General features: G+C 39.2%; 1 protein-coding gene across 10 annotated transcripts in view; it reads right to left on the reverse strand.

Annotated features, from left to right (window-relative positions):
• The window catches only part of NISCH (nischarin), a 191,488-nt gene that overhangs the window by 70,357 nt on the left and 94,374 nt on the right, over positions 1 to 26,757 (reverse strand). For 7 of the 10 annotated variants that reach the window (XR_003856393.1, XM_029599458.1, XM_029599457.1 and 4 more), the window contains exons 12-14: positions 13,190 to 13,318; positions 12,617 to 12,730; positions 6,788 to 6,896 (exon numbers count right to left, since the gene is read on the reverse strand). Coding sequence is in view for 9 of the 10 variants with exons in the window: in XM_029599458.1 (XP_029455318.1) it covers positions 6,788 to 6,896; positions 12,617 to 12,730; positions 13,190 to 13,318 (352 nt within the window). In the remaining variant the exon portion in view is untranslated. Of the gene's footprint in view, positions 1 to 2,030; positions 2,831 to 6,467; positions 6,487 to 6,779; positions 6,897 to 12,616; positions 12,731 to 13,189; positions 13,319 to 26,757 lie in introns of those variants that run through there. The other 3 variants (XM_029599462.1, XM_029599463.1, XM_029599465.1) reach the window with 3 other exon arrangements.

Below are 26,757 nucleotides of genomic sequence, written 5' to 3' on the forward strand. Positions count from 1 at the left end.
GTGCGGTGCTGGCAGCAACTAAGGGCTTGGTGTTCACCACAATATCTTACAGTTACAGACTATGTTCATATTGCTCAAACAGCAAAGTCTGGGCAGGGCAAGCAAAGGGCTGCAGAGGGATAACCGGGGTAGAGGACGGGTATAGGGCAAACAGATGGGAAGAAGAGCCAGATGTATCTGTATGGGTGGTAGAGCTAGAGGTAGCAGAGGGTGGGCTAATGTGTTTGGATTGCTTCCTGTGACATTCCTGTGAAATTCTGTGGCCCTTACTGTGGTATCCATCATACAGAAGAGGTAGAGATAAATAACCTTTCTGAAAAGGCAAGTTTTCTGGACATATGTTTAATAAGCTGAAACCATTCAGATTATATGAAGAACATGAAAAATTTCTTACTATAGAGATAGATCTGGAAAATTAGGGTTCTTCAGACAACCGGAAAAGTTAAGATCTTGTATTTTATAATATAATACTGTTTTTGAAGCAATTGTATACTGTCATTAGAGGGGTTACATCACTGAACAGAAGTAGAATGACTTTTCTGTACAAAAATCACTTGACAACCCACATGCTGAAACGTACTTAACGTGAAGAAATTACAAATTTATGCCAAGAATAAAATGCTTTAATAGCACCAAATTCAGGAAGAGTATTTCTTTAGAAATGTGGTGGATCAGTATTTACTGTATATATTATGCTTTCCATTTAGTTTATCTGCCAGAATGCTTTCTCTTCCCTTCAGATAGTTGGCAATTAGGCGTATCCCATGAGAGACTGGCCAATCCCACAATTTGGCATCTTTCCAACACAGGAAACAAAGTACTTGTCTCCCTGCTTGTCCAAGTTCTTCATGTCAGTTTCTACTAGAACAGTTTTGCTGGCCACCCATTTCTGAAAGTCTGGAAATTTCCACACAGCTCTCTTCTCCAAAGGGCTGATGTAGAATCTGTTTTCTTGGTAAGAATACAGCTACTTTCTATGGTGTTGACAGACTCAGAACTCATGGACTCCAAACTAAGGCTACTCAACTAGAGCCCTAGGAGTCATGCACCAAGACTTTGATATTTCCACTCAAGGCTTAGTGCTTGCCTGTTTTGACCTGCAAGTTTAGTCCTCTGAGGCCTTAAACAGAAAAGGGCTTCATTTTCCCTCCTTTGAACCTTATTCGTGGTCAAAGGAGTCAAAACAGGTGTGTACTGCTTTAATGTGACCTGTCTATTAATGCAACCTGATTTGGAAACCTAATTCATCTCCCTGAATATTTTTACTGGGCTTCAAAGCTTGCTTTGAGTTGGGCTTATCCTAACCAGACAAGACAGGGTTAGAGCTGCTCCTGTTGGGCCCAAACTACTCTGGATAACATTTTTATACAGAATGCCATAGCAAGAGATGCTATAGCCCCACGAGCTTGTAGTACTTAATATGATGGATGATCCATGTAAGACATCTACTGAGTGCATCTGCGGTATTCTCTTGAAACTGCTGGCTTGCTTCTTGGACATCTCTCAAAAAATAAATCCATGAGAAGATGAAAAAAATTTTTTTAGAAAGAAGAAAGATGTATATTATATAGTGTACTCCTCATACACAAAGGGCAGTTTTGATGCTCACCTAAAAGCTTCCTATATGGCTGCTCCCTGGATTACAAACTGAACTGAAAACAACCAAAAGTGAAATATAGGAAAAGAACAATCATACCCTATGTAAGAGATCTGTTTTTCAAAGGGGTATTAAGCTCCTTCAAGCAAGTAAAAGGAGGTAAACAGGTACCTAAAATTATGTTTTGTCAGAATTTATAGATTAACCATACCTTGTACTCAAGTAATAAAAGCTATCACTTGGATAGCACAGCAACAGATAATAAAGGTTAAAAAAAAAAACACAGTAGATAGAGAAAAATGCTAAGATATTAGTTAATGTTACCTAACTAAACCTTAACTATAGAAAAACTGAAGGGGAAAATGGGAAAAATGTAAGAAAACATTGAAAATATGGCATGGATTGAGGCAAATGAACAGACGAACAATATTCAGTAATGCAAGGTAAAAAATAATTTATTTCAATTATCTAGAAAGAGTATATTACATTCTATAACAACCCCATCATATAAGAAGAATGATATATGATAAATGCAAAACAAGCAAGGGAACTTTCATACATATGATATGGAAATATTAAAACAAATATTTTGAAATAAACAAAACTGCTATTTAATGAGAATACACTTACAAATAACTGAGGGTTATATTTTTCACATTCTGAACTATGAAGACTTTTCTTGTGCTCAAAGGAAACTGATAAACCAAGCTGTCATACTGTACAAAACTGTATAATCCAAGCTTGAATAAAATGAAGAAGCCATTATAAAGGCAATTGCAAAGAATCTGATAGCACAGATATCCTGATAAATGAGTAAGTATAAAGTCGGAGGCAAGGAAACCAATGAAGAAACTAAAAAAAAAAATCAGATTAAAAAATGGCAGTTGTAGCAGTCCAGTATTTAGCATCATTCTTCCTTCGATGGATCAGGAGAAAACTGATCAGTAACAGTTCCAGTAGTACACAGGAAGCTTGTACCACATGCTCAAAGCTTCCCTCAAAAGCTCTGGAAGAGTCCTCTGACTGCAAGCAGTGCAAGTCATGTGACCCACAAATATGGCTTGCTGTCTGTGCTTGACAGAGAAACTCATTATTCTGCCTCAGGCATGGGTATACATGGATACAAACATACTAAGCAGTCAGACCAATCATGATCACCTTAATAAGACGCAAAAATCCTTTTTGTCTTCTACGAAAGAACTAAGGTCTGAGACCATTAGTATACTTACGTACCTAAAAGGAAGCACAGGACAAAAAAAATAGGATTTAAAGTTAAGCACTGTTTGAGATGTGTACTCAACATGAGTACTCAATTTTGGCCATCGAACTTCACATTTTGCCACAAAATATACCCTTGGTCTGCTACAGAAAATTAGGGGCCTTGGTTATAGCTAATGTTAAGTACTGTTCATTCTCAAATCTGCATTGACCTTGTGAATGCTAACCAAATAGGGTCATCATCAACACTGGATGGAATGGATGGAACAAGGAAGATTGCAGTTCAGAAGAAGCAAAATCCTGCAGTTCATATGGCTGAAAACTAGGTTTGGGGACTATCCTCCCAGATTTGCAAGTGTTAAGTCCTAAGTCCAGTATTTAGACTGTGGAAGCTCTCTTAAATCATAACTTTAAGAATGCATACTTCAAACCCTATTGATGTTGCCTTGAGCAGCCTACACACAAAAGGGTTGAACATCACCTGAGAGAATGATCTCCTGTGGTCAGAAAAGCCAAAAGTCTACAGGATTATTATAGGAATAACTAATTTTAGATAATGACCTAGTTGAGATGCTGTCCATGCTTCATATACATAACCAAATAAAAGAGGAAAACTCTTATAATGTTTATGCTCAAGATGAATTCCCAAAAGCCGATTAGGCTAAAAGGAAGGCAAATGGTGTTTATAGCAACCTGAGTCAGTATCTCTACAGCAAGTCTGATGAAAAAGTTGCTGGTTGGTTTCAGGTAACAAGCATATTTAATATTCTAACTAGACCCTGTAGTTTTCGAAGAGGACAGTGGAAATGTTTAAATGTACTCCTGAGTCCTAGGTTCAATAGGTTCCTTCACAATCAAAATGGCCTTAAGGAAATTGGCCTGAACTGCAACTAATGCAATAGCTATTCTTTTTAGCCCAACTATCCTTGGTCAAGCTAATTGGGAAGTAGTAAGCCCGGGTCTTCTCTTTAGCTTAAGCCCAGCATTGAGAATGACAACTTGGGATGCAGTAGCTCCAAGGAAATATTTTTAAGCAGAATCGTAACATACCTATGGCCAATATGGCCATGGCCATAGGCACCGCTACTTATAGGCACGATAGTGCCACCATGTGGGGCTTCAGTAAGTAGAAAAGCGATTCTGGCCGAGCTGCGCTTCTTTTCCATTCATAGGCATAGGAATGGGGGGGGCGAAGTCTCATTGGTGTCAGCGGGATGGCATATGATTTCCTTAATGCTGTTCACCTCCACAGTACTGCCGCCCTTAACTCATCTTCCCTGCTCGTGAAAAATGGAAGGATCGCGCAGGCTGCTTCTTTCTCCTCAGCTATCGTACCTGATGATGTCATTCAGGCACTGGCAGCCGGGAGAAAGAAGCCCGTGCTGCAAGGCTGCGATCCTTCCATTTTCAGGAGCAGGGAGGGTGAATGAGAGGATCGTGGCAGCACCACAGGGGTGAGCAGCGTTAAGGAAATCATGCACTGGCCACCTGCATTGAGAGAGGGGATTGTGGGTGAGAAGGTGTAGGAGGGGGAACAAAACTGCTGGGGACTGGGGAACAAGATTTCTGGGGAGTAGGGAGGCTGGGAGGTGAGGGGAAAGGGGGTTGTGGAGCAAGACTCCTGGGAAGTTGAGGTCTGGGAGGGGAGGGGGCTATTCAGCAAGACTGCTGGGGTGTGGGATTTCTGGGATGGAAGAGGCATCTAAAAAGCAAGACTCCTGGGGAGTGGGGGTGTGGGTGGGGAGAAGGGACTGTGGAGTAAGATTTCTGGGGAGTGGAGTGTCTGAGGGTCTGAGAGGGGAGACGGAGCATGGAAACAAGAGTGCTGAGAAGTTGGGGGGGCTGAGAGGGGGCTGGGACCAAGCTTGGGCTTGGGAGCAAGAGTGCTAGGAAGTTGGCGTCAGAGAGGAGTGGGGGGTTTGGAAGCAAGAATGCTGGGGAGTGGGGGGGCTAAGAAGGGAGCAGGGGCTGGGGAACAAGTCTGTTGGAGGCTGATAAGCAAAACTGTTGGGGATGGGTGTATGAGAGCCTGTGTCTGTGTGTGCATGTGTATGAAAGCCAGAGAACCTGTGCATATGTGTAAAGCATATGAGAGCCAGAAGCCTGTGAGTGAGGAGAAGCCTGGGAGCGAGGAAGAGAGGATGTGTGTATGTGTGTGTGTGAGAGAGAGTCAGAGCCTGTATAAGTATGTGTGAGAGAGAGAGAGGGGGGGGGGGTATGAACGAGAGTCTATGTGTGAGAAAAGAGCTATGGAATTTCTACTTACTAAGGCCCCACCAGCCATGCTGTTTATTCAGGCAGGGCCGTGCTGCTTTGTCAGAGGAGGAGATGCATATATGTTTGGACTCCTTCCTGTTGAGCAGGAAGGAGTCCAAAAGGTCAGTGCTAGGATGGCCCCCGTAGTTGGAAGTTGTTCCTTGGCCATGGGAGCAGAAGGAGACTGTTCCTGCTTCAATGGGGGAGGGGAGGAGAAGAAAGTGCATACATGTGGGAGAGTGGGAGAGAAAGAGAGGGGGGGAGAGAATGTGTGTGTGGGAGAGAGAGCGCGTGTGTGGGAGAGAGAGAAAGAGAGAGCGCATATGTGGGAGAATGTGTATGAGTGAGAAATGGAGCATGGATGTATGCATGTAGGAGAGAAAGAGCATGTATGTGGGAGACAAAGCATGTGTGTGTGTGCATTGGAGAGAGAGTGAGAGCATGTGACCCCCCCACTTCCTTTCTGCATGTTAATCCATGACAATTTTAGGGCATCTGGAAATCAAAAATTCCTAGGTATGTATAATGGGGGATTTTTTAAAATCCTTATTAGTTTTAATTATTGGATGTTATTTGACGTGTTCTTTGAAATATTTTATTGGTGTTTGGAAAATTCTTATGTGAGTTTTTAATTATTGAATGCTATTCTATTCATTAGTTTTGAATTATTCTTTTTATTGGTATGGTTTTATTAATTTTATTGTTTTATGAGGAATGGTGATGCCTCTGTTTTTCCATTGTTGCAGTGCTTACAGAATTTGTCTTGTTGAGGTTTCTAGTTCAGTTTTTGTCTGTACATTCCTATTTATAGTCTCTTTATTCTGTATTTGAGGTCTATCTGTGTTTTGCATTTGTGACTGAAGTGAGGTATTCCAATAGTGTGTAGTATCATATGGGTTCCAAGTGTCTCTTGCTTTTTTTGCAGGGTTTTCTGGTTGGCACGACAGCAGTGTATGTAAAGATAATATACATATTGAGATATTTTTACCTCATAAGACTATGCTTTGAATGTCCTTTTTCATGTAAAATCTGTTATAAATGCATACTTTTTAACTGTGTGTAAGGGAGGTGTGTTGGGATGGAGGGTGCAAGGCTGTAAGGTTTTCCTAGGATGCCTAATACCCTTGCATCAGCCATGGGCATTGCTGTACAAACATTTAAGAGTCTCCCAACTCGTGGTTTCATGTGTTGTTCATGTACTGTGTAATGTGTAAAAGGCACATTTTTTCACTTAGCTATAGGCGCCACATTGCCTGGCTACGGCTCTGCTCTTAAATATCAAAAGAAAATCTGGAAAATTTGGGCATTTTCCAGAAGCTTGCTAAACATTTTAGAAGATATATATTTTGAAAGCAATACAAATTGGAAGCATATAAAACAAAATGTGTGCACATACCTCTGAAGCACCATATTTCCTAAGGAAAAAAGGTATTCAAATAAAGCCTCAGATTCTACAATTATCATCAGACTTCCTTTACTTTGTTTTCTCATTTCTAGATTTCCCTCTTTTTGAGTGTTTTTTTCCTCTCTTACATCAAACACCATAAAACAAAAATAAAATAAAATAAATCATACCGTGCATTTGTTTTAGCTAATGCTGGTAAGCCTTGCCTATTCAGACACATATACAGACACACATCCACACCCAAACACAAGTAGCTCAGAAAATCAGAACCAGAGGAGCCCAGCTCAGCAGCATAATACATACATGATTACCTTGGCTGGAGCTAACAGGGTGAGGCAGAGAAGGAGAGGAAGGACGAGCAGTAAGAGAAGAGCAGTTTGCTTTGGAGCTGGCAGCAGTGAGCCTGGAGTCCTCACTGATCTGATGAAGAAAGCATGGATGGGTTAAGTAACAGTAGCAAAACAATAAGTAAATAGATAAGCAATATCCCCATGGAGCAGATGTAACACCTATCCCAAAATACAAAGATAAAACAACTTCACGTGAAAGAACAGGATGCCAAAGACAAACATATATAAGAGCATAAACCTTGAATTTTCATATTACATCCTACTTTATTGCCAAGAATCCCTGGTCTTAATTCCTGCATCCTATATCTCCCACTAAAATAGGAATAAAGGTCGATATTCAAAAGCCATTTAGACGGATAACTGAAAAGGAGAACTACTCGACACTTTTTCTGAATGGAATAGAGAGAAAAAGTGCCGAGTAGTTCTTTTTATTTGGCTCACAGTTCCATAGAGTTTATGAGGTCGATATTCAGCAGTGGAACGGCTAGTTAAATTAGCCGGATACTGCTATCCAGCTAACTTAATAGGGATATTCAGCGGCATGGCTGGACCACTGAATATCCCCAGCTATCTTAAAATTAGCCGGTTATGTCAAATCTGGCTAATTTGAGGGGCAGATAAGAGATAGCTGCATTGCTTGACACGTCTTCTCTCTATTCCATTCAATGCAAAGCATATTCCCGTGCAAGAGAACTTCAAAGGACTACTCCACTTAGCAATAATAAGATTACTCTGCATCAGCTCTAGGCATTTTGTTTTAATAAAATGGTATTATAAAGCACTCACAAATGAGAAATACATAAGTAGACTACAATTTTAAGAAGTGCTATAATAAATGGATAAAATGAGACATCATCTCAAACTAGTTAGAGCAGACAAACCTCGTGGCAATACTCTGCAGTCTTCTCACCCATTCAGAGTGATGTGTCATAAGCGAGGTCACGATTGGCACCTTTAAACTTAACTACAAAATTTGAAAGCAAGGAGCGATTCTTCCTTTCTCTGACTAACTTCATAAGTAACATCTGAGTATCCAACACATGATAAAGATTGCATGCCATGATCAGTAATTTCCACAAAACAAGTCAGAACTTTGATTTAATGCTCAATTGTCCTCTCAAAGATGGCACCCACAGCAGCATAGTAGCCCCTAAAACAATGCTGGGGCACTGACTGAATACTAGTTTTCAGGGAAGGATAGTTATTAATTCAGATTAAAATGAAGCTACAAAACTAGTTTGATCATCGATTGCTTAAAGGAGAACTTCAATACTATCAATCCAACGGTTAGCTAAGTTGAGAAAGCTTTCAAGGTGTTTATACAGCGCTAAACTATATCTTCTGAAGGGGGGGGGAGTGGAGGTATGAACAACATGCTCTTTGGAAGAGGGGCACTCTAACCCCATACTACGCATATCAAAAAGTCCCATGCTCTATAAGCAGCTCTTCAATATGCCATAGTAGGTAGTTAAAAGGAACTGAAAAGGGGCCTCTGCCATACTTTCTTCCTTTTCTGAGATCACAGAGAAGGAAACAGCCTCTCTCTCCTCCAAATTCACAAGTTGTTCTCAGACACCATTCCCTCCCATCTCCTCAGTTCTAGCTCTCCTGTCATCCCCTCTATCACATCCTTAGTCGATTACATGACATTAGAACTATGACCTCTTCTTTCAAATATGCGATGATCACACTGCTCCTTAAAAATCCTTCACTGGACCCTACCTGCCCTGCTAACTATCATTAATCTCCCTCTGCTTTTCCTCATCCAAACTGCTTTAATGTGTTTTTCATCTCTGCTGTCTTGACTTCATTTCATCTCAAGCCATTTTGGATCTGTTTCAATCTGGCTTTTGCCCTCTACATCCCACAGAGACTGCTCTTGCCAAGGTGTCCAATGACTTCTTTATGGCCAAGATCCTCATTCTCCTTAACCTATCCATTGCTTTTGACACAGTTGAGCTCTACTCCTTGACGCACTATACTTGACTGGACATCAAACTCTGCTCTATCTTAATTTTCTTCTTGCCTCTCCCTTTGTACTTTTACAGTATCTTCTGATGGTTCTTCCTCCACCACCTCTATTCTGCTATCGGTTAATGTGCCTCAAGGTTCTGTCTTAAGCCCCCTTCTCTTTTCTTTCTATTCTTCTTCCCTCAGTGCTCTGAGCTCTCCCGTAGCTTTCAGTACCACTCCTAAATCTCAGCCTGCTTATCTGAAGCCTCGATGCCACCTTAAATTTCACATGGTCAAAACAGAACTTATTGTCGTTCCCTAAAACCTGTCTGTCCTTTTCTCTCTCTCTGGATGGCACTTATCCTCCAAATTCCTTCAAGCCTGTAACCTTGAAGTCATCTTGAATGCCCCTCTTGCCTTTTCTACACACATATATTGTATCACTTCTTCCTCTTTACCACTGCTAAAATCTGTCCCTTCCTTTCTGAGCATGCTATCAAAATGCTCGTCCACTCTCTTCTCACCTCCTATTTAGACTACTGCAACTTGCTCTTCACAGGCCTCCCACTGAACCACTTTTCTCCACTGCAATCTATTCAAAATTTGGCTGCACAATTTATCTTCCTTTAACATCGCTATAACCAAATAATTTCTCTTCTCATAACACTGAATTGGCTCCCCTATCCCCTTCTGCATACAGTTCTACCATCACATACTTGCCTACAAGTGCATTCATTCTACAGCTCCTTAGTACCAACCTTCTCTCCTCCTACACCCTTACTTATGACATGCTATGTTGAATCAGAACAAAGATCCATCAAAGCCCATCCAGGTCACAAGTACCTAGCAGGATCCCAAAGAAAAGATCCAATCCTTCTTGCTCATAACTAGGGACAAACAATGTCTTTCCCAAGTCTATATGGTTAATAATGGTTTATGGACTTTTCCACAAGTAACTTGCCTAACCCCTTTTTTAAATCTAGCTACAATTACTGCTTTTACCAAATCTTCTGGCAACAAATTTCACAACTTAATCACATGTTGAATGAAAGAAATACTCTCTCTGATTTCTTTTAAATGTGCTACCTTTTAGCTTCATGAATTGTACCCTAGTACTATTTGATAGGGTAAAGCAGTGTTGCTTACTTATAACAGCTGTTCTCCAAGAACAGCAAGATGACAACTTTCACAAGTGGGTGACATCATCAGATATAGCCTGGGTTCAGAACTTTAATATCAACGTTTCTAACACTTTTGACTGTGCCCTACTGGATATGTGCGGCATGCTGGGATACCACATGTCTGTGCAAAGGCACTTTCAGTCTACTTTATTAGCTTATTTGGAGAAGCCAACTGAAGGTTTCATGAGAACAGACAATCTGCTGTCCTTGAACACCTGTTATATGTAGATCTGCTTTTGCCAAGGACAAGCAAGATGGCAGTCCTTACAGTTGGAGTAGGGGTATTCCAGGGGTGTTTCTGGGCAGAATTAGGTTAGCCAGATAAACTTATCCATCTTTAAAATAGTTTACCTGGCTAACTTTGCAATCCAACCAGTGACTGAATATGGACCTTAAAATAATCTTCTAATCCTTTGGCTAGGTAACCCAGCTGAGTCTTTCATTTTCCTTTTTAGATAGAATTACTCTTAATATTTATTTCTACTCTAACAATGCAATTTATAACACCAGTGCACTTATCTCTTGGTTTTGATTGTAGCAACTTCTCTCCTCTTACATCAAGAAATGAGAGTGGTTATTGATTAGCAGGTAAAAGAGATCTAAGGTAAAGGGTAAAACTCTCTGCTTCTTTCAGTAGCAGAGGAGAAAATTATGTAACCCACTTTAGAAAATTCTGTGAAAAATTAGTAGAAATCTGTATGTGGCTGGGCATTACTTAACAAGGTCAATTTTCCAATCTCACGGAGAACTTGCAGGCCTTCAAGATGGTTTTCAAAGAGAAATGACCTTAAGAGTTTCTCTTTGAATATCCTGCAGGGAGTCTCTACCAGTTGTGCTTTGCAGGTGCAAACTACGCTGGGTAAAGCAGGTGCAAGGATTTCAAAATGATATCCCTGTGAGTACTTCTGTGTATCCGCCCTAACTCTGCCACTAGCGCGGCTCATTTTTCCCCGTTTATAGGGGTATTTTCAGAGGGCTTTTTTTTTTTTTTTTTTTACCAGTAGAAAACCCTTTGAAAATTCCTCCCATTATACATGAAGTCATTTATATTGAAATTCCATGTTTTACATATTTTCTTGAATAAATCAGTTTCATAATCTGTCTTGCAAATTGGAATAATTTTTATTAATTGTCCATCCTCCATTTTAGCTCTCTTATTACAATTTTCATTGCTTTTTCCCCACTTCCTCTCATCCTACTCTATTTATTCCCTTTCACTATTTCTTCCCTTCCAAACCTTCCTTTCTGCCTCTGAGACTTTCTCCTTCTTTTAGTCCCCCCTTTCCTTCCTCACTTTTGCCTCCACTGTCATCCTTCCTGTCTTTCTCACAGTCTTCCTTCTTCATTTCTTCTACTGACACTTCATAAGCTACTGTCTCCCTTTAACCTTTTTTTTACCCCGTTACTATTGCCTCTCTTCCACACACCTGTCTCAGTCACCCATCCAATCCCTACTGCCATCCCTCCTGCTTCCCCCCCTCCATTATCTCTCCCCCCAGTTGATAGCCTCCTCCTCCTTCTTGCCCATCTTTTAACAAACGGCCTCTCTATCTCCCTCTACCCCTGTGAATGTGAGAAAGATGAGAGGGCAACTAGTTGGGGGGAACCTTTTCTCCCCAGGCTCTCCCAACCAACTGCCCCCTCATCTTCCTCACATTCACTAGGCTCCATCTTTGTCACCTACAGAAGTATTGTGCGGCTCTGTGTACGGTGAGCTGTGATGTACCAGTACCAACTCTCCGTTCTCAGGAAAGGGAGCAGGAAGCTGAGAGGAGGAGAAAGAGAAGGAGAAGACCAGTAGCTTGGGTGGGGAAACCAATGGCTGAAGGTGGAGAGACACAGGAAAAGACCAGCAGTTGGAGTAGGGAGGAGAGAGGAAGGGCAGTGACTGGAAAAGAAAAAGCGAAAAGGAAGGTTCTGGGGAAATGGGGGGCAGGCAGCCAGTTTACAGCAATCATGTGGCAAAAGGGAAATTCTTCTGCAATTTCCACATCTAAGGAATCTCAGGAAACCAGGGTCCTCCATTTAGGGATAATTTAGATGCACCGAGCAGAAACAGAGAAAGAAGCATGCCTGCCCTTGGCCTTAGCAAGACTGTCCAGAAAAAGAAAAACATTTTAAATATACAAAGGGAAACAATTAGAGGAAAGCACAGAGAACGTTTTTCTGGGTGAGGAAGCGATATTTTGACAAACTTGTTACATAAAGCTCTACAGTTATTGCTATATCTATACCATGAAAAACTCATTTTAGTTATACCATAGGGTAAAGTGAAACCAGTAAGCAATTATTATAGATAAACTTAGAACATAAATGTCACAACACTGAAGATAGGGAATTTACCCTACTTGCAACTTGTAACTGTGTGTCAAACATTTCTCTCCCTTTAGCTTTGTTTTCAATCTCATGAGGAAAGTGTGTCAAAATAGAAAGAAAATGCGGGAACACCTTCTCCAAAACACAGACACAGCCTACCCAGAACACAAATTAGAGTCAGTTCCAAAGGTGTTGGGGTGGGAAGTTGGAGTGGACATTTCCCAACTGAATACAGTGCATCTCTGGCAAGGTATCTCATTGCCGACAACAGCACTCACACCAGGAAGTCTCATCAAAAGGTTCAAAAACATTTAAATACAGCATTTACAACCAAACTCACCTTTTTATTGGAGTTATTCAGTTTGTTTTTAGCTTCCTTTGCTTTTTCAATTGCTTTCAACACTTCTACAGTGTCTAGCTCTTTCTCTGTGGTAACGGTATTATCCAAACAGACCTTTAAAAAAAAAAAAAATCTAAAGTATATCAAAAGTATCACAGAATCTAGACACAGTCTTCTCAAGACACCATCAACTGACATGCAATTCATGCTTTCTATAAAATCGTATTACAGCAATGGTGCTTAGGCACTAGGAAAAATACAAAAATTATTTATATTAATATAACAACCTTTCAATAATGTGCTTTACAGCTCTGTCACCCCAGAAACAAACATAAAGCAACATCTGAAATGGAAAGCCTGGGAATCAATCTCTTCACAGCTGACTTATAAAAGAGAGAATCTAAAGAACAAGCACATCGATGCTGGATAGAAGTAAAGACTGGATTCCTATGACTGACCCACAGGTCTAATACAGTAATCACGCCACGGCAATGCTAATTTCATGAATATTCCTTGTGGGCTTCCTGAGCCAGCAGTATAAAACTTTATCAAAGACACTATAATTTAACTTACCTCTGAGGCTCTTTCCCAAAACTTTGCCAGTACTTTGGTCCTATAGTCAGGAATGATGGTCAAGGGATTGTTGGACAGAACTACTTTTTCTAAGCATGGAAGCCGTCCTATATGTTTTATTTCTTCTATCTGAAAAAAACCCCAAATTCAAGTAATATTCAGTAATCTCATCCCCACTGTTTAAATAAAGCATGCCAATAAGTAGAACAATCTAGGCTTAGAAGCCTATGTGCTAAAGGCTTTCTCCCATTTTGTGTTGGTGAATCAAATCTTTAGTATATAAAACTTTTATATAAGTTAGTATACAGGGCCCTTAGCTGCATTTTCTGTAATTTCTATGTCATCTGCCTGTCAATGGATACTGAGGCGGTGGTTACTGAAAAAGCACACCGATTGGGACCTACATGGAAAAACACTAGACCCAGTCTGCTAATTGCCCAACTTCTCAATTATGCCATAAAAGAAAGACGAATGATAGCCTATAAAAAATGTAAGTCACTAACTTCTAAAGGTGACAAATTATTATTATTCCATGCCTACTCTGCCAGGGTTTCTGCACAAATAAAACAATGGCACCTTTGTTGCTTTCAAAAAGGAGTTACATTTTTGCTGCTGTATCCTGCACATCTGCATGTAACTCAAGAAGGCCACACTATTTCTGCAATCTAAAGAACAAGTTGAGGAATTTTTGAAATCACATCTGGCTGAAGTTGCCATATGAAGGGCGATACCTACCTTGTTGACACAATTGTTTGTTCCTTTCTCCTTTTATAAGGAGAAAGGAACAAAATTTTAATATGCCCAATTTATTTTTGAGGGCTCATATTGTTAGTCTTATGCTTTTCGGAGACAGAGTATAAGATCGGCCAAGATACAAGATAATCTTGAGTGGTAATGGCACCGTGGTTGTTGGTCCTCTGCGTTTCATTTCATATAATGAGGACTTCTTATCTTTTGAATTTTTTTTTTTGGTACAATGGACAGTGTTTGTGTTGATGGAGCCAGCAGCAGTGTGTTTTATTTCCAGGTTTATTATGCTGCTTTTTTATTTTTAAGTGATACCAAATGCAATGGTGTAGATATCACGAGAGCCATGACAGGCTTTCATTCACTTCTCCATATTTGACGAATGGATAGTCAGGGAGTCGAGACTTTCTGCTCTATCAAGGAACAGATATATTTTGTTACTGCACTAAATACTTAATCAGTGTTTGGAAGATCCTAATAAGATGGGATAGTTGGTTTTTTTTTCTTCCTATCCCTCTCTGTGATCGGCTTAATATCTTATATGGATCAGGGGGAAGGGAGTTGCTAAAACAAAGAAGATCTGAGGATTGTGGAATGCTTTGGTGACACAGCTTCTTGAAGCATGCTCTATACATATTTTTCGTGTTATAGTGATGTGTTTATCTCTTTGTATGGCGCTTGTTACGAAAGCTCCACAGTTTGGAAGAACGGGAGTCAAAGCTGATCATTTCTGTTGTATGTGTGTGTATGTTTGTATGTATGAATGGTCTTAGTATCAGAGTGGAGATTGGAAAGTTCTTTTCTTTATATTCTGATTCTGGGCATCTAGGCTGGGAGGCGCTTAGAACTTGTTAAAATGTTGGCTTTTCTATTGCATATCCTGTATTGGACTATGACTGATTTAAAAATTCTCTCTCAATGTTAATGGCATTTACTCTCCTGTCAAAAGACAGAAATTGCTTTCCCTCTAAAATAGAGAGAGGTCTCAAATTGTCTTCTTACAGGAGACTCACCTGCTTGCTTCAAAACACTTAAAACTTTTTCTCATCATTTTCTAGCAAGCAGCATAAAGTAGCTGTTTTGATACATAAAAATAGTCCATTTATGTTTGAGAAAAAATTGAGGACATTGAGGGCCATTTTATTTTAGTTAGTGGGACTGTTTATTCCAAGAAATATGTCTTCTGCAATATCTATGCCCCTAATACATACAACCAAAGATTCTTTACAAATCACAGAATTGAGGCAATTCTCTTCTCATCAGTATATATTGGGGGAGACTAATTTAGTAGCTGATGCAACATATGATACTAAACTGGCACGTGGTTTGTCACAATGCAGAAATAATAAGGGAATCTCCTTTCTTCTGGATGAGCTTCAGCTTGTGGACTTATGAAGATTGCGTTAGAGTAAAAACAATAGGAATCGGATGGTCAAACGAAGCCCTTTATTATATGCCCGACTCTGGCCGAGTTTCGCTCGCAATAAAGGGCTTCGTTTGACCATCCGATTCCTATTGTTTTTACTCTAACACAGCCAACTGGATCGGCTTCCGCTTTGCTTTTTGGGTCCATCCGTTATGAAGATTGCTTCATCCTGGAGAATATGACTTCTCATTCTTTCCCATTCTCAGAAAAGTTATTCCATAACTTGTTTGTCTCTATATCTACTTTTTTTCATGTTTTAACAGTTGATATTGGTAATATATTACCTGATCATGCCCTTATCTCGACTGTGTTAAAATCCCCTTTATCTTACACATCAGCTTTCAAATGGCGATAGATTACATCCATCTCTATATCAGGATAAGGAATTCCATGGATATTTACAACAAAAACAGCGATATTATGAACAGATAAACAAAACACCTGATATTTCAGTAGATACATGCTGGGAAGCCGGGAAGGTGGTTATAAGGGGATATATAATCACATGTACAGCACATAGGAATAAAATGAGGAATAAGGAAATTTTAGATTTAAATGAATGTCTGAAGAAGTTGAAAGTCATTCATATTACAAAAATAAATAAATAAATAAGGACATGTTTTAATCAGCTTCTATTCCAGAGGGAGGTTCAAAATCTAATACATTTTCAAAGTCATGTGTTTAGATATGGAAATAAAGCTGGTTAAAATTTCTACACCCAGGAGCTATATATTAAAATGCAGAAATTACAAGATCACTCTTTCCACATTACTCTAGAAATAGGCTATATTCTGCATCTCCCTCCTCTATGGAAATACACAACTCCTTTTTTCAACAGCTTAAAATTCCTAAGTTGTCCTCTGTTCAATTAAAGGTCTAGCACAACCTATTACCAGTGAAGAAGTTGCTTCTGCTATTCATCGAGTATAACTGGCTAAGACTCGGCTTCAATGGTCTGGGATCTGATTACTATAAAATTTGGCAGACAGATTGCTACTTCTTTATTACAGATGTATGACTTCTGCATTTCCAAGGGTCATTTACCTAAATATGGTAATCAAGCACTGATCACGGTATTTCCAAAGGTGGGAAAAAATCTAGAATTGCCAGAGTCCTATAGGTTGATTTCCCTCATTAATGTAGATGTTAAAATCCTGGCCTGTATAATAGCAAAATGTCTTAATTTGGTGATCTGCACATTAATAGCCCCAGACCAAACTGGCTTTGTATGTGGGCGACACAGTGTTACAAATGTTAGAAAATTAATAGCGGCACTTGGGTCTTAGGTGAAAGATAATGAAAAGGGTATTATCATTAGCTTAGATGCAGAAAAGGCCTTTGACAGGGTGCAATGGTCTTATTTATTTTGGGTTTTAAAAGCTTTTGGACTCACAGAGTCCCTGCTAGCTTGGGGATCACTTTTATATTCTAATCCTCAAGCCAGGATACTAACAAATGGCATGGTCTTGAAACTTTTGGCTTGTATGGTGGAACACATCAGGATTGCCCTATGTTGCCACTGTTAAATTTGTTAGCAATTGAACCATTGGTCCTGAAAATCAAAAACGACCTTATAATAAAAGGTCTGTTATTGAGCGAAACAAAAATGTGTTTTTTCACTGATGACATGCTGGTTTGCTTAAGGAACCCGTGGAATCTCTTCCCATTGTCTTGAAGCTGATAGATGATTTTGGGAGCTTTGCGGACTGAGGATAAATATTTCCCTATCTCATCTTGTGCATAACTAAGCACTCTTGGCCTGGTCACTTTCCATTTCAATGGGCATCCTCTTATTAAATATCTGGGTGTTCTTATACCGCAAGAATTATCTAAACTGTATGGTTTCAATATCGCCAGCACTATTACAGAAATTGAAAAAAAAAACTGAAAGCTTGTCGGGATTTACCTATTTCCCTTTTTGGTAGATGTGCTATCTTTAAAATGTCCTTACTCCCTAAGTTGTTATATAAGCTTCAAAAGCTCCCATTTTGGTTTACAGTAAAAGACATCAATAAATTACGCTTTTTAGTCAATAACTTTATCTGGAGGGGTTAATCTTCAAAAATCAGTTTTGCTAAGCTGATTAATGCCAAGAAGTATGGGGGATTGAATATGCCTGACTTTTGTTTCTACAATGTGACTTGCCAGCTAAGGTTTGGATGAGAATGTTATTCAGAAGAGTTTACATTTGATATGCACAATTTTGCTAATGCATTGGCACTTCCGTATTCCCCTATGGGGATTCTGCATGCTCGGCGTACCGATTTACCCAGAAGTTTTAAAAATCATATTTTGATTAAACCTGTATTAATGGCTTGGAAATATATGGTCATTGGTGGGCGATGGAAACATTGGGACACTGAGTTGATCCCCTTGGTTGGCAATCCAGAGTTTGCCCCAGAGTTATCTAATTCGGTGTTTCATACTTGGCGATGGCAAGGGATTGAGGGAAGTTTCACAATTGTATTGTAAAGTGCGATCAACAATTATTTAATTTGATCAGCTACAGACCCAGTTTCAACTTCCCCACAAACATTTTTATGCTTACCTCCAAGTACAGCATTATGTACATAAATTGTTAGCGAGGACTCCTGCCTTGTTTACTCAAGATTTAATGGAGGATATTCACAATATTGCTATGAAAGCAGAGGTGCTATTGCTAGGTGATTTCAATCTGCCGGCAGACAAAGGAGGAGGCATAGTGATAATGGACACCTGTGCATGCACTGCTGAGATGAATAGATAACTTGAGGAGACTCGTTTCTACATTGTTATAAGACCCCCTCCTCCCATCTATAGGACAAGATCACCAAAATGATCGATCAAGCATCCTCACGAGGTTTTTGTTTTCTTTCTAACTTAAATGTTATTAGTCGTAAACAATACAAAATGCATTTGAAACCAGAATTGATTTTCTATACAGAGTTTGTATTTATCCCTTCCCTCAAACCCTCCCCCATTTAACCGAGTCAACAATGCCAAATTTCTATAAGAATCAGAGCTGTCACTTGTTAGTTTGTCCATCTGCAGCCATGATATATATGGTTGCCAGATTTTTATAAAATTTGTCCAAATCATCCAATCGTATCTTCATCAATTTGCCGGGTAGCAAATAAAGAATGCTACCTGGGCAAGAGTCGGGCATGAAAAGAGTTGGGCAGTTCACCTGTTTCCAGTTTGCAGTGAGCACCATCTGTGCAGTTATGATGACTTGAGAGAATAATGTCTGTTGACATTTGCTGAGATCCAAAGGAGGAAATAATACCGTGGATCTTTGGGTACAGCACACTGTAATATTTCAGATAGCAGTCCCAAAATGTAGATACTTTGATACAGTCCCACCAAATATAAAACATAGTGCCCTCACTTCCATACCCCCCTCCAGCATTTACCAGATAATTTTGGATAAATCTTTTGATGCCTCACCGAAGTTAGATACCAACTATAAAGTAATTTATACCCATTCTCAACCAAAAGGGCAGACATGGAGCTCCACCACAAGGAATTAAAACAATATTCCCACTCCGCTTCCTCCAAAGGACTTCTCAAATCCATTTCCCAAGCCGTAAGGTGTTGGGGTTTGGATTTCAAGTCTCCCAGCAAGAACATATATAGTTTAGATATCAATTTTGTGCTGGGTTGAGGTGAAAAACATACCTTCAAATAAGGATTTATTTCCTATTAAATGTGGTTTAATAGTATTGGAATTGACAGTGAGATAACTGTAAATATGCATAGTAATCAGCCTGACTCAGAGAAAACATTTCACATAGTTATTAAAATCCAGGATCCATTAGCATCCCAAAACCCAGCCAATAAGGTGTAACCCCAAACTTCTCCATCTTCTGAATGTACTAGATGTTAACCCTGGTGGAAAACATATCACAAATCGGGCTCCCCATCAAAGCAATACAAGATCCTATAAAAGCTCCCTTCCACCAATCCCAAATTTGTAGGGTATGTCTTATGTAGGAAGAAATAGGAATAGATGATATTCTATAATATTTAGGAAGCCAAAATTGTCCCATAATAGACACATCATTACATAAGAACATAAGATATGCCATACTGGGTCAGACCAAGGTTCCATCAAGCCCAGTATCCTGTTTACTACAGTGGCCAATCCAAGTCACAAGAACCTGGCAAGTACCCAAACATTAGATAGATCACAAGCTACTATTGCTTATTAATTACCGTAATAGTTTATGGATTTAACCCCTAAAAACTTATCCAAACCAGATCAGTTCAGACTCCTGGGATGTACCTAAGCTCCCCTTAGGTACAAGCTTGGGCTTGTTCAATAGTGATCCATTGTTTACAGTTATATACTTGATGCCAATCTACCACCGCTTTTAATTGTGCAGTGACATAATATTTTTTTAAATTAGGGACTTCCAAGCCACCTAGAGCTTTAGATGGAAATAAGATATGTCACGCTACCCTTGGTGGCCCTTTTCCATATGAAACTAAAAATCTGGGATTGTACTGTTTTCAGAAATGACTCTGATAGCTCTATAGGCAAAGTCTGAAAAATATAGAGAAACTTAGGTAACACATTCATTTTAAAAGTGGCAATCCACATGACAAGTTAAGTCTATTCCATGTGTCCAAATCCCTAAGTCTATTCCATGTGTCCAAATCCCTAAAATACTCATTGGCCAGATTTTTATAATTTAACGGAAAAAGATCTTCGTTCTTCCTGCTTAGCTGTACCCCCAGATATTTGATAGAGATGTTTGCCCATTTAAACGGAAAAGCTCCTTGCAATTGTGTTTGATCAGCCTCATTTAACCAAATAAACAAATTCTGACTTATCAATATTAACTTTAAACCCAGAAACCTTGTCATAAGACCTCATTTCCTGCAATAAAGCTTGCAAATTGTTCAAGGGGCTACTTATGGTACAGAGGATGTCATCCGCAAACATAGAAATTTTATAAGAAGTATCCCCCACCAAGATTCCCTGAATATCTATGTTAGCCCTGATCCTTGCAGAAAAGGGTTCCATTATCAAAGCAAAACAAAATGGGGATAAGGGGCAACCTTGTCTTATGCCCCTCTGTACTGAGAAAGGTATTGAATATCCTCCATTAATCTTAATACACGCTTCCAGATGCGTGTATAACCTCTGAACCCACTTGATAAAATTAGTGCCCAATGCGAATTTTTCCAGAACTCGGAATAAAAATGCCCAATGAACTCTGTTAAAAGCTTTCTCGATGTCTACCGCCATCAGGACAGAAAGTGTAGACCGATATCGCACCCACCATATTAAGTCTAAAACCCACCATACACTGTCAAGTGCCATGCGCCCAGAGATGAACCCGGATTGTTATGAATAATGGTAGATAATAACTTTCCTAAACAATTAGCCAAAATGTTTGCCAATAATTTAAGGTCTATACTAAGTAAAGAAATAGGACAATATGAACCACATAACGTGGCATCTTTCCCTGGTTTGGGTAACACTAATTCCTGCGATATTGTTATGAAGAGCTAATTCTGTCTCACCCAGCAAGGAGTTAAACATTTTAGTTAACAATGGGACTAATTGATCAGCAAACACTTTATAAAATTTAACTGTATACTCATCTAAACCCAAAGATTTCCCCATTTTCAAGTCCTTTATAGCTTGTAGAACTTCTAATTCTGCAATCTTCCTATTCAGTAAGTCCTGTTGTGGCATATCAATACATGGGATCTCTATTGTGGATAAATATTCTTCCATTGCATCCAAAGATATTGAGGTATCCTGTTTATACAAGTCAGCATAAAATTGCAAAAATAGTTCCCTAATCAGGGAAGCTTTATAAAGACAGAACCTTCAGCGTTCTTAATCTTAAGTATTTGGTTCAGTGACATTCTAGATTTTGAAGACTGGGCCAGCAGCTTCCCTGCTTTATTCCCTCCTTCAAAACATCACTGTTTAGTCAGGTCTAGTTGATGGGAAATTTCTGATATATTCAATTGTTGCAGGTCCTGTCTTGCTTTAAATAGTTTTATTAAATCTGTAGACCTTTTGTATATTTTGTGGTTATACTCTAGTGTTTTAATTTGAGCTTCTAAATGAAGCCTAAATGTATTATTTCCTTTTTCTTGTAGCTGGACCTTGCAATCAGATGACCTTGTAAAATAGCCTTAAGAGCTTCTCCCAGGGAGACCACTGAAATAGCGCCATCATCATTCAGTTCCACATATTCCTCAATTACCCCCTGCAAATGTCCACAATAGGCTGTGTCTTGCAATAAAGCTTCATTAAGTCACCAATAATGGTTTCCCGTGTCATCTTGTTTTAGAAGTATATCACACACAATAGGTGCATGATCGGACCAAGTTCTAGAACCTATATAAGCAGAAGTAACTTGGGAAACCAATAGTTTATCTATAAGAAACATTTCAATTCTGGAGTACGAATTATGTGGTTCAGAGTAGAAAGTGTAATCCTTCTCATTAGTATGTAAGAATCTCCAATTATCAATTGTTCCCATTTTACTCATTAAAGCCCGCAAACATGAACGCTGATGAGCAGAAATAACACTTTTCTCTGCAGAAGTATCAACATATGGATTTAGCACTATATTAAAATTTCTTCCTATAATAATAAAAAAATCCTTGAGGTTCACACCCTATCCTATCAACACAAATACCAAATTAGAATTAGGATTGTTCAAATCAGAAGATCTCCAAATCCTTCTAGTTTACGCCCCTCCAGGCCTGCTAGAGTCAGACACCTCTCCCATTCTAGAAACTATAACTTTACACCTTAACCTTGACTCCCCAGCTATAATCTTGGGCGACTTCAACTTACATGTTGACAAAGTTCCCCTTTCAACGAACTGCGAAGCCTTCCTCACCGCAATGTCTGCAATGGGTTTCAAACAACAAATCAACAAACCCACTCACAAAGGAGGACACACACTCGACCTCTTCTTTACAAATGCCGGCATATCCCAAACAAATCAACCTGACTGTCAACAAGTCCCATGGTCAGACCACTCCTTAATCACCACCAGTTTTTCCCTACCACAACCAGATTTTAAGCCTGACTCAAGACCCGCTTTCCTCTACAGAAAAACATGTAACTCTGAACTCCTCAGCAAAGTTATAGCCCCAGAACTACCATCCATCGATGTTTCTACACCTAATTCCGCTATCCAATCATGGTCCAAAATAACAAAAGAAGTAGCAAACACACTTTGCCCACTGACCACCAAAAAACCGTCTTCAAAGGCATCCAAAAGACAACCCTGGTTCAATGATGAACTGCGAAATCTCAAAAAACTACTTCGGCAGAAAGAAAGAAAATGGCGTAAAGCCCCCTCTCCGGCCTCACTGTCAGACTACAAACGCACGCTCCACCAAAAAAAATCAGTACACAGAAAACAAAAAGAGACTACTATGCCCGTCAGGTTCATCACATCATCAATGATTCGAAAGCTCTATTCGCCTTCGTTTCCAATCTCACTAAACCCATCACTCCTGATATACCACCCGAACTTTCTCAGACCAAAGCAGACGAACTGGCTCTTCATTTCAGCAAAAAAATCTCTGAACTCCTTAATCAATTGCCATTAACCACTAGCTCTCAAGATAACACATATATTCTCCCTAACAAAGATATCCAACTTAACGCATTCGAACCCATCACTGTCACAGAGATACAATCGGTGCTGAAGAAAATGAAACCTTCATCACACCCGTTTGATCAAATTCCCTCCAAAATGCTACTTCTCATTCCTGATATTATATCAAAATCACTTGCTGAAATTATAAACTGTTCACTATCCCAGGGTATCTACTCAGATGAGCTAAAAACAGCTTCAATCAAACCCCTCCTAAAAAAATCGAATCTAAATCTAAATGATCCCAACAACTTCCGCCCTATTTCCAACCTTCCATTCATAGCCAAAATAATGGAGAAATTGGTGAACACTCAACTTTCCAACTACTTGGAAGACCACGGAATTCTGTCTCCAAACCAATATGGCTTTCGAAAAGCTGCAAGCACAGAAACACTACTTCTTTCACTCTCAGACTTCCTCCTCTCCGGAATCGATAAAGGCAAAGCATTTTTACTAATCCTCCTTGACTTCTCGGCGGCCTTTGATACCGTCAACCATTACCTCCTGCTAAAACAACTGGCAAATATTGGAGTGACAGCTACTTCACTAACATGGTTCAAAACCTTCCTGGAAAACAGAGGTTACAGGGTCAAAATACATAATACAGAATCCCAATATCACCCCTCCACCAGAGGGGTGCCACAAGGTTCTTCCCTGTCACCCACTCTATTTAATATATACCTTCTACCACTTTGTCAATTACTCACAAAATTAAACCTGAAACACTTCCTCTTCGCTGACGACGTACAGATTGTGATCCCTTTAAAAGAATCAATCTCGATAACAATGGAATACTGGGACAATTGCTTACTAGAAATCAAACACCTCCTCAACAGCCTAAACCTAGTCCTCAATGCGTCGAAAACGGAATATCTCCTTATAGCACCTGAAAACAACAATACACTTTCAAAGCCTCCAACACTCCTACAAACCACCCATGTAAGAGATCTAGGAGCCTTCTTAGATAATCGTCTTAGCCTCAAACCATTCATTAACAGAACTACCAAAGACTGCTTCCACAAATTACATATCCTGAAAGAATAAAGCCACTTTTCCATGCGCATGACTTTAGATCAATCCTGCAAGCAATAATCTTCTCCAAACTAGATTATTGCAATTCTCTTCTACTAGGCCTCCCAGCTTCCTACACCAAGCCTCTACAAATGGTACAGAACACAGCAGCCAGAATCCTCACAAACTCCAGGAAAATCGACCACATCTCCCCCATCCTCAAAGACCTTCATTGGTTACCGATCCACTTCAGAATTATGTATAAAACCATCATGATTATCTACAAGAACATCCATCAACACACTCAACTGGACCTACAAATCCCTTTTAAAAAACACACATCAGACAGACCCATCAGGGAACACTACAAAGAATCACTACAGGTTCCACATGCCAAAACCTACCATCATAAATCCTACAGCTCAAGAGCTCTCTCATCAGCAGGTCCAATCCTTTGGTACTCCATCCCACCGGACTTAAGACAAGAACCATGCGCTCCAACTTTTAGGAAAAGACTAAAAACTTGGCTTTTTAAAAAAGCTTTCCCAGATCTGGATTAAATTTCCCACTCATCATCAGCATAAACACAAAAGTTAGGAACTGTAAAAAAAAAAAAAAAAAAAAAAATCCCACTAACTTCACACGCAGTCACAGCAACATTTTATTATACTTCACAACAATATCTTATCTAATCATTTTGCTACACATCTACATTTTATAATATTATACATATTTATTAATTGATACAGCTGGTTAAAATGCTTATAGTCGTTCTACAATTCTTCCCCTTTCATATCCAAGTTATTTTTCCATGTTTTTTGTAACTTTCTCACATCCAAAATATTATTATAATATTTGTTAAGTTTCATACTATATTTGGTCTTGTATTGGGAAATGTTCTTTACTTTGTTACTCTCTGCCTTTACTCACATTGTTAATTGTAAACCGGGTTGATGTGATTCCTATCATGAAACTCGGTATAATAAAAATAACAAATAAATAAATAAATAAATAAAAATAATCCCTTATGATAAATTAGAGTCTATCTTGAAGTTCTTGAAAAAAATGAAAATGATCTACATTGGGACAATATACATTTACGAAGATATATTTCCCATTTGGAGTAGACCTCTGTAATATTAAATATCTGCCATCCGCAACTTGATGAAGGATATGAAATTCAGCACACATCTTATTAGTGACGTCACCATTATGCCCACATCCCTATACTTATTTTTATAGAATTAGAGGCTAAAAAACCCTGTGTATAATGTTTATTATGTTTGAGCAAACCAATTCTTTTTCTTAAATGTGTTTCCTGAACAAAGAGCACATCAGCTTTTAAACGAGCTGCTTCTTTAAACATGCTCCTTTTATAAAGAGAATTTATCCCCTTGGCATTAAGCGAGACAAATCTAATATTTGCCATGATTAAAAAAGTAAAAGATCTGCAAAAACCATATATGAGATAATTAAAATTTAAAATTAACCTTTGCCCAGGGAAACTTTGGAAGCCCGTATCTGGCTGATAGCAAAGCAGGATAGAAAAACTATTGCATCTCCCCCTATTAAATACCTTATCAGGTTTGGTTAAGTTCTCCCGTAATCCTTGCCCCCACTCCCAATTCCCTCCTAGGAACCTCAGTGAAGCCCGTTCCAGCTCCAGCAGTAATGAAGGAATGACGTCACCGTGTTACCATCTCCCATCACCCCCAAAATAAAAAGACTGTAAATAACGACCTCGAGCGCAATAAGAACTCTGCATAAAGTCTACCTAAAGGTTGTGCTATCAAGGAAATACCATGGATACAAAACTATGTACTCTGTATTTATTTGTTAAACCTTCCACTGAGTAATCCTGCCCAATGGACCATATTATGAAAAGATAAATAATTAAATAAAAATTGAAAGAGGAGCTTACAGAAATCTTTCGTAGCACCAGAAATTGGTATGTCAATTTTGAGTGAATATGGAGCCACAGAAAAACAGTTAAAAAAAAAATCTCAGGTTTCGGACATCTTAGAAGATGTAGAGTTGAGATTGTCCTTGCAAATGATGCCGTCCATTAGTAGCTCTTTGCCACTTTGGGAACTCCGTAGGATTATTATTTGCTGACTCAGAGGATTCCATCTGTATGTGGGCAGTTATCCCTGCAGATTGAAAAATCTTCGCTGCCCCTGCGGGGGTTTTGTAATATGATGTAACCCTGCTGATGGTAAAAGCAAGCCCAAAGGGGAACAGCCATCTGTATCTGATGTCAGTGACCATATTCAAATTCTTCCGTTTTTGCAATGTTAAGTGGTGACAAGTCAGAATAGATCAACACTTTGTGGCCTCACCATATTACTTGGCTCTCCATTTTTGCAGCTCTGAGAATTTTATTCTTCGCCTGTCAGCTTTGAAAACAGGCAATTATGCCCCTAGGCAAATTGCCTCTTTTTGGGCCAAGAGCTTGATGGGCCCTTCCAACTTTTATATCACTAACGACTTCCTCTTCAATGGTGCTGGAAAGGAGGAATCTGCTCAGCAACTGCACCATTGCAAAGGCATCTTTATAATCTTCTTGCTCAGGGATCCCTCTGAAGCATAAATTGCATCTCCTAGACTTATTTTCTGGGTCTTCTAACTTCTCCTGCATAGCTGATTACATGGAATAAAAAACTTGCAGCCTTTTATGCAGGTTAGTGGTCTGGTCAGCCTGTTCTTCGACCTAAGTTTCCAGCTTGTCTACTCACCTTTCTATTTCCCCTATATCATTTTCA

This window comes from Rhinatrema bivittatum, chromosome 4, assembly GCF_901001135.1.
Source record: "Rhinatrema bivittatum chromosome 4, aRhiBiv1.1, whole genome shotgun sequence".
Classification (NCBI taxonomy): domain Eukaryota; kingdom Metazoa; phylum Chordata; class Amphibia; order Gymnophiona; family Rhinatrematidae; genus Rhinatrema; species Rhinatrema bivittatum.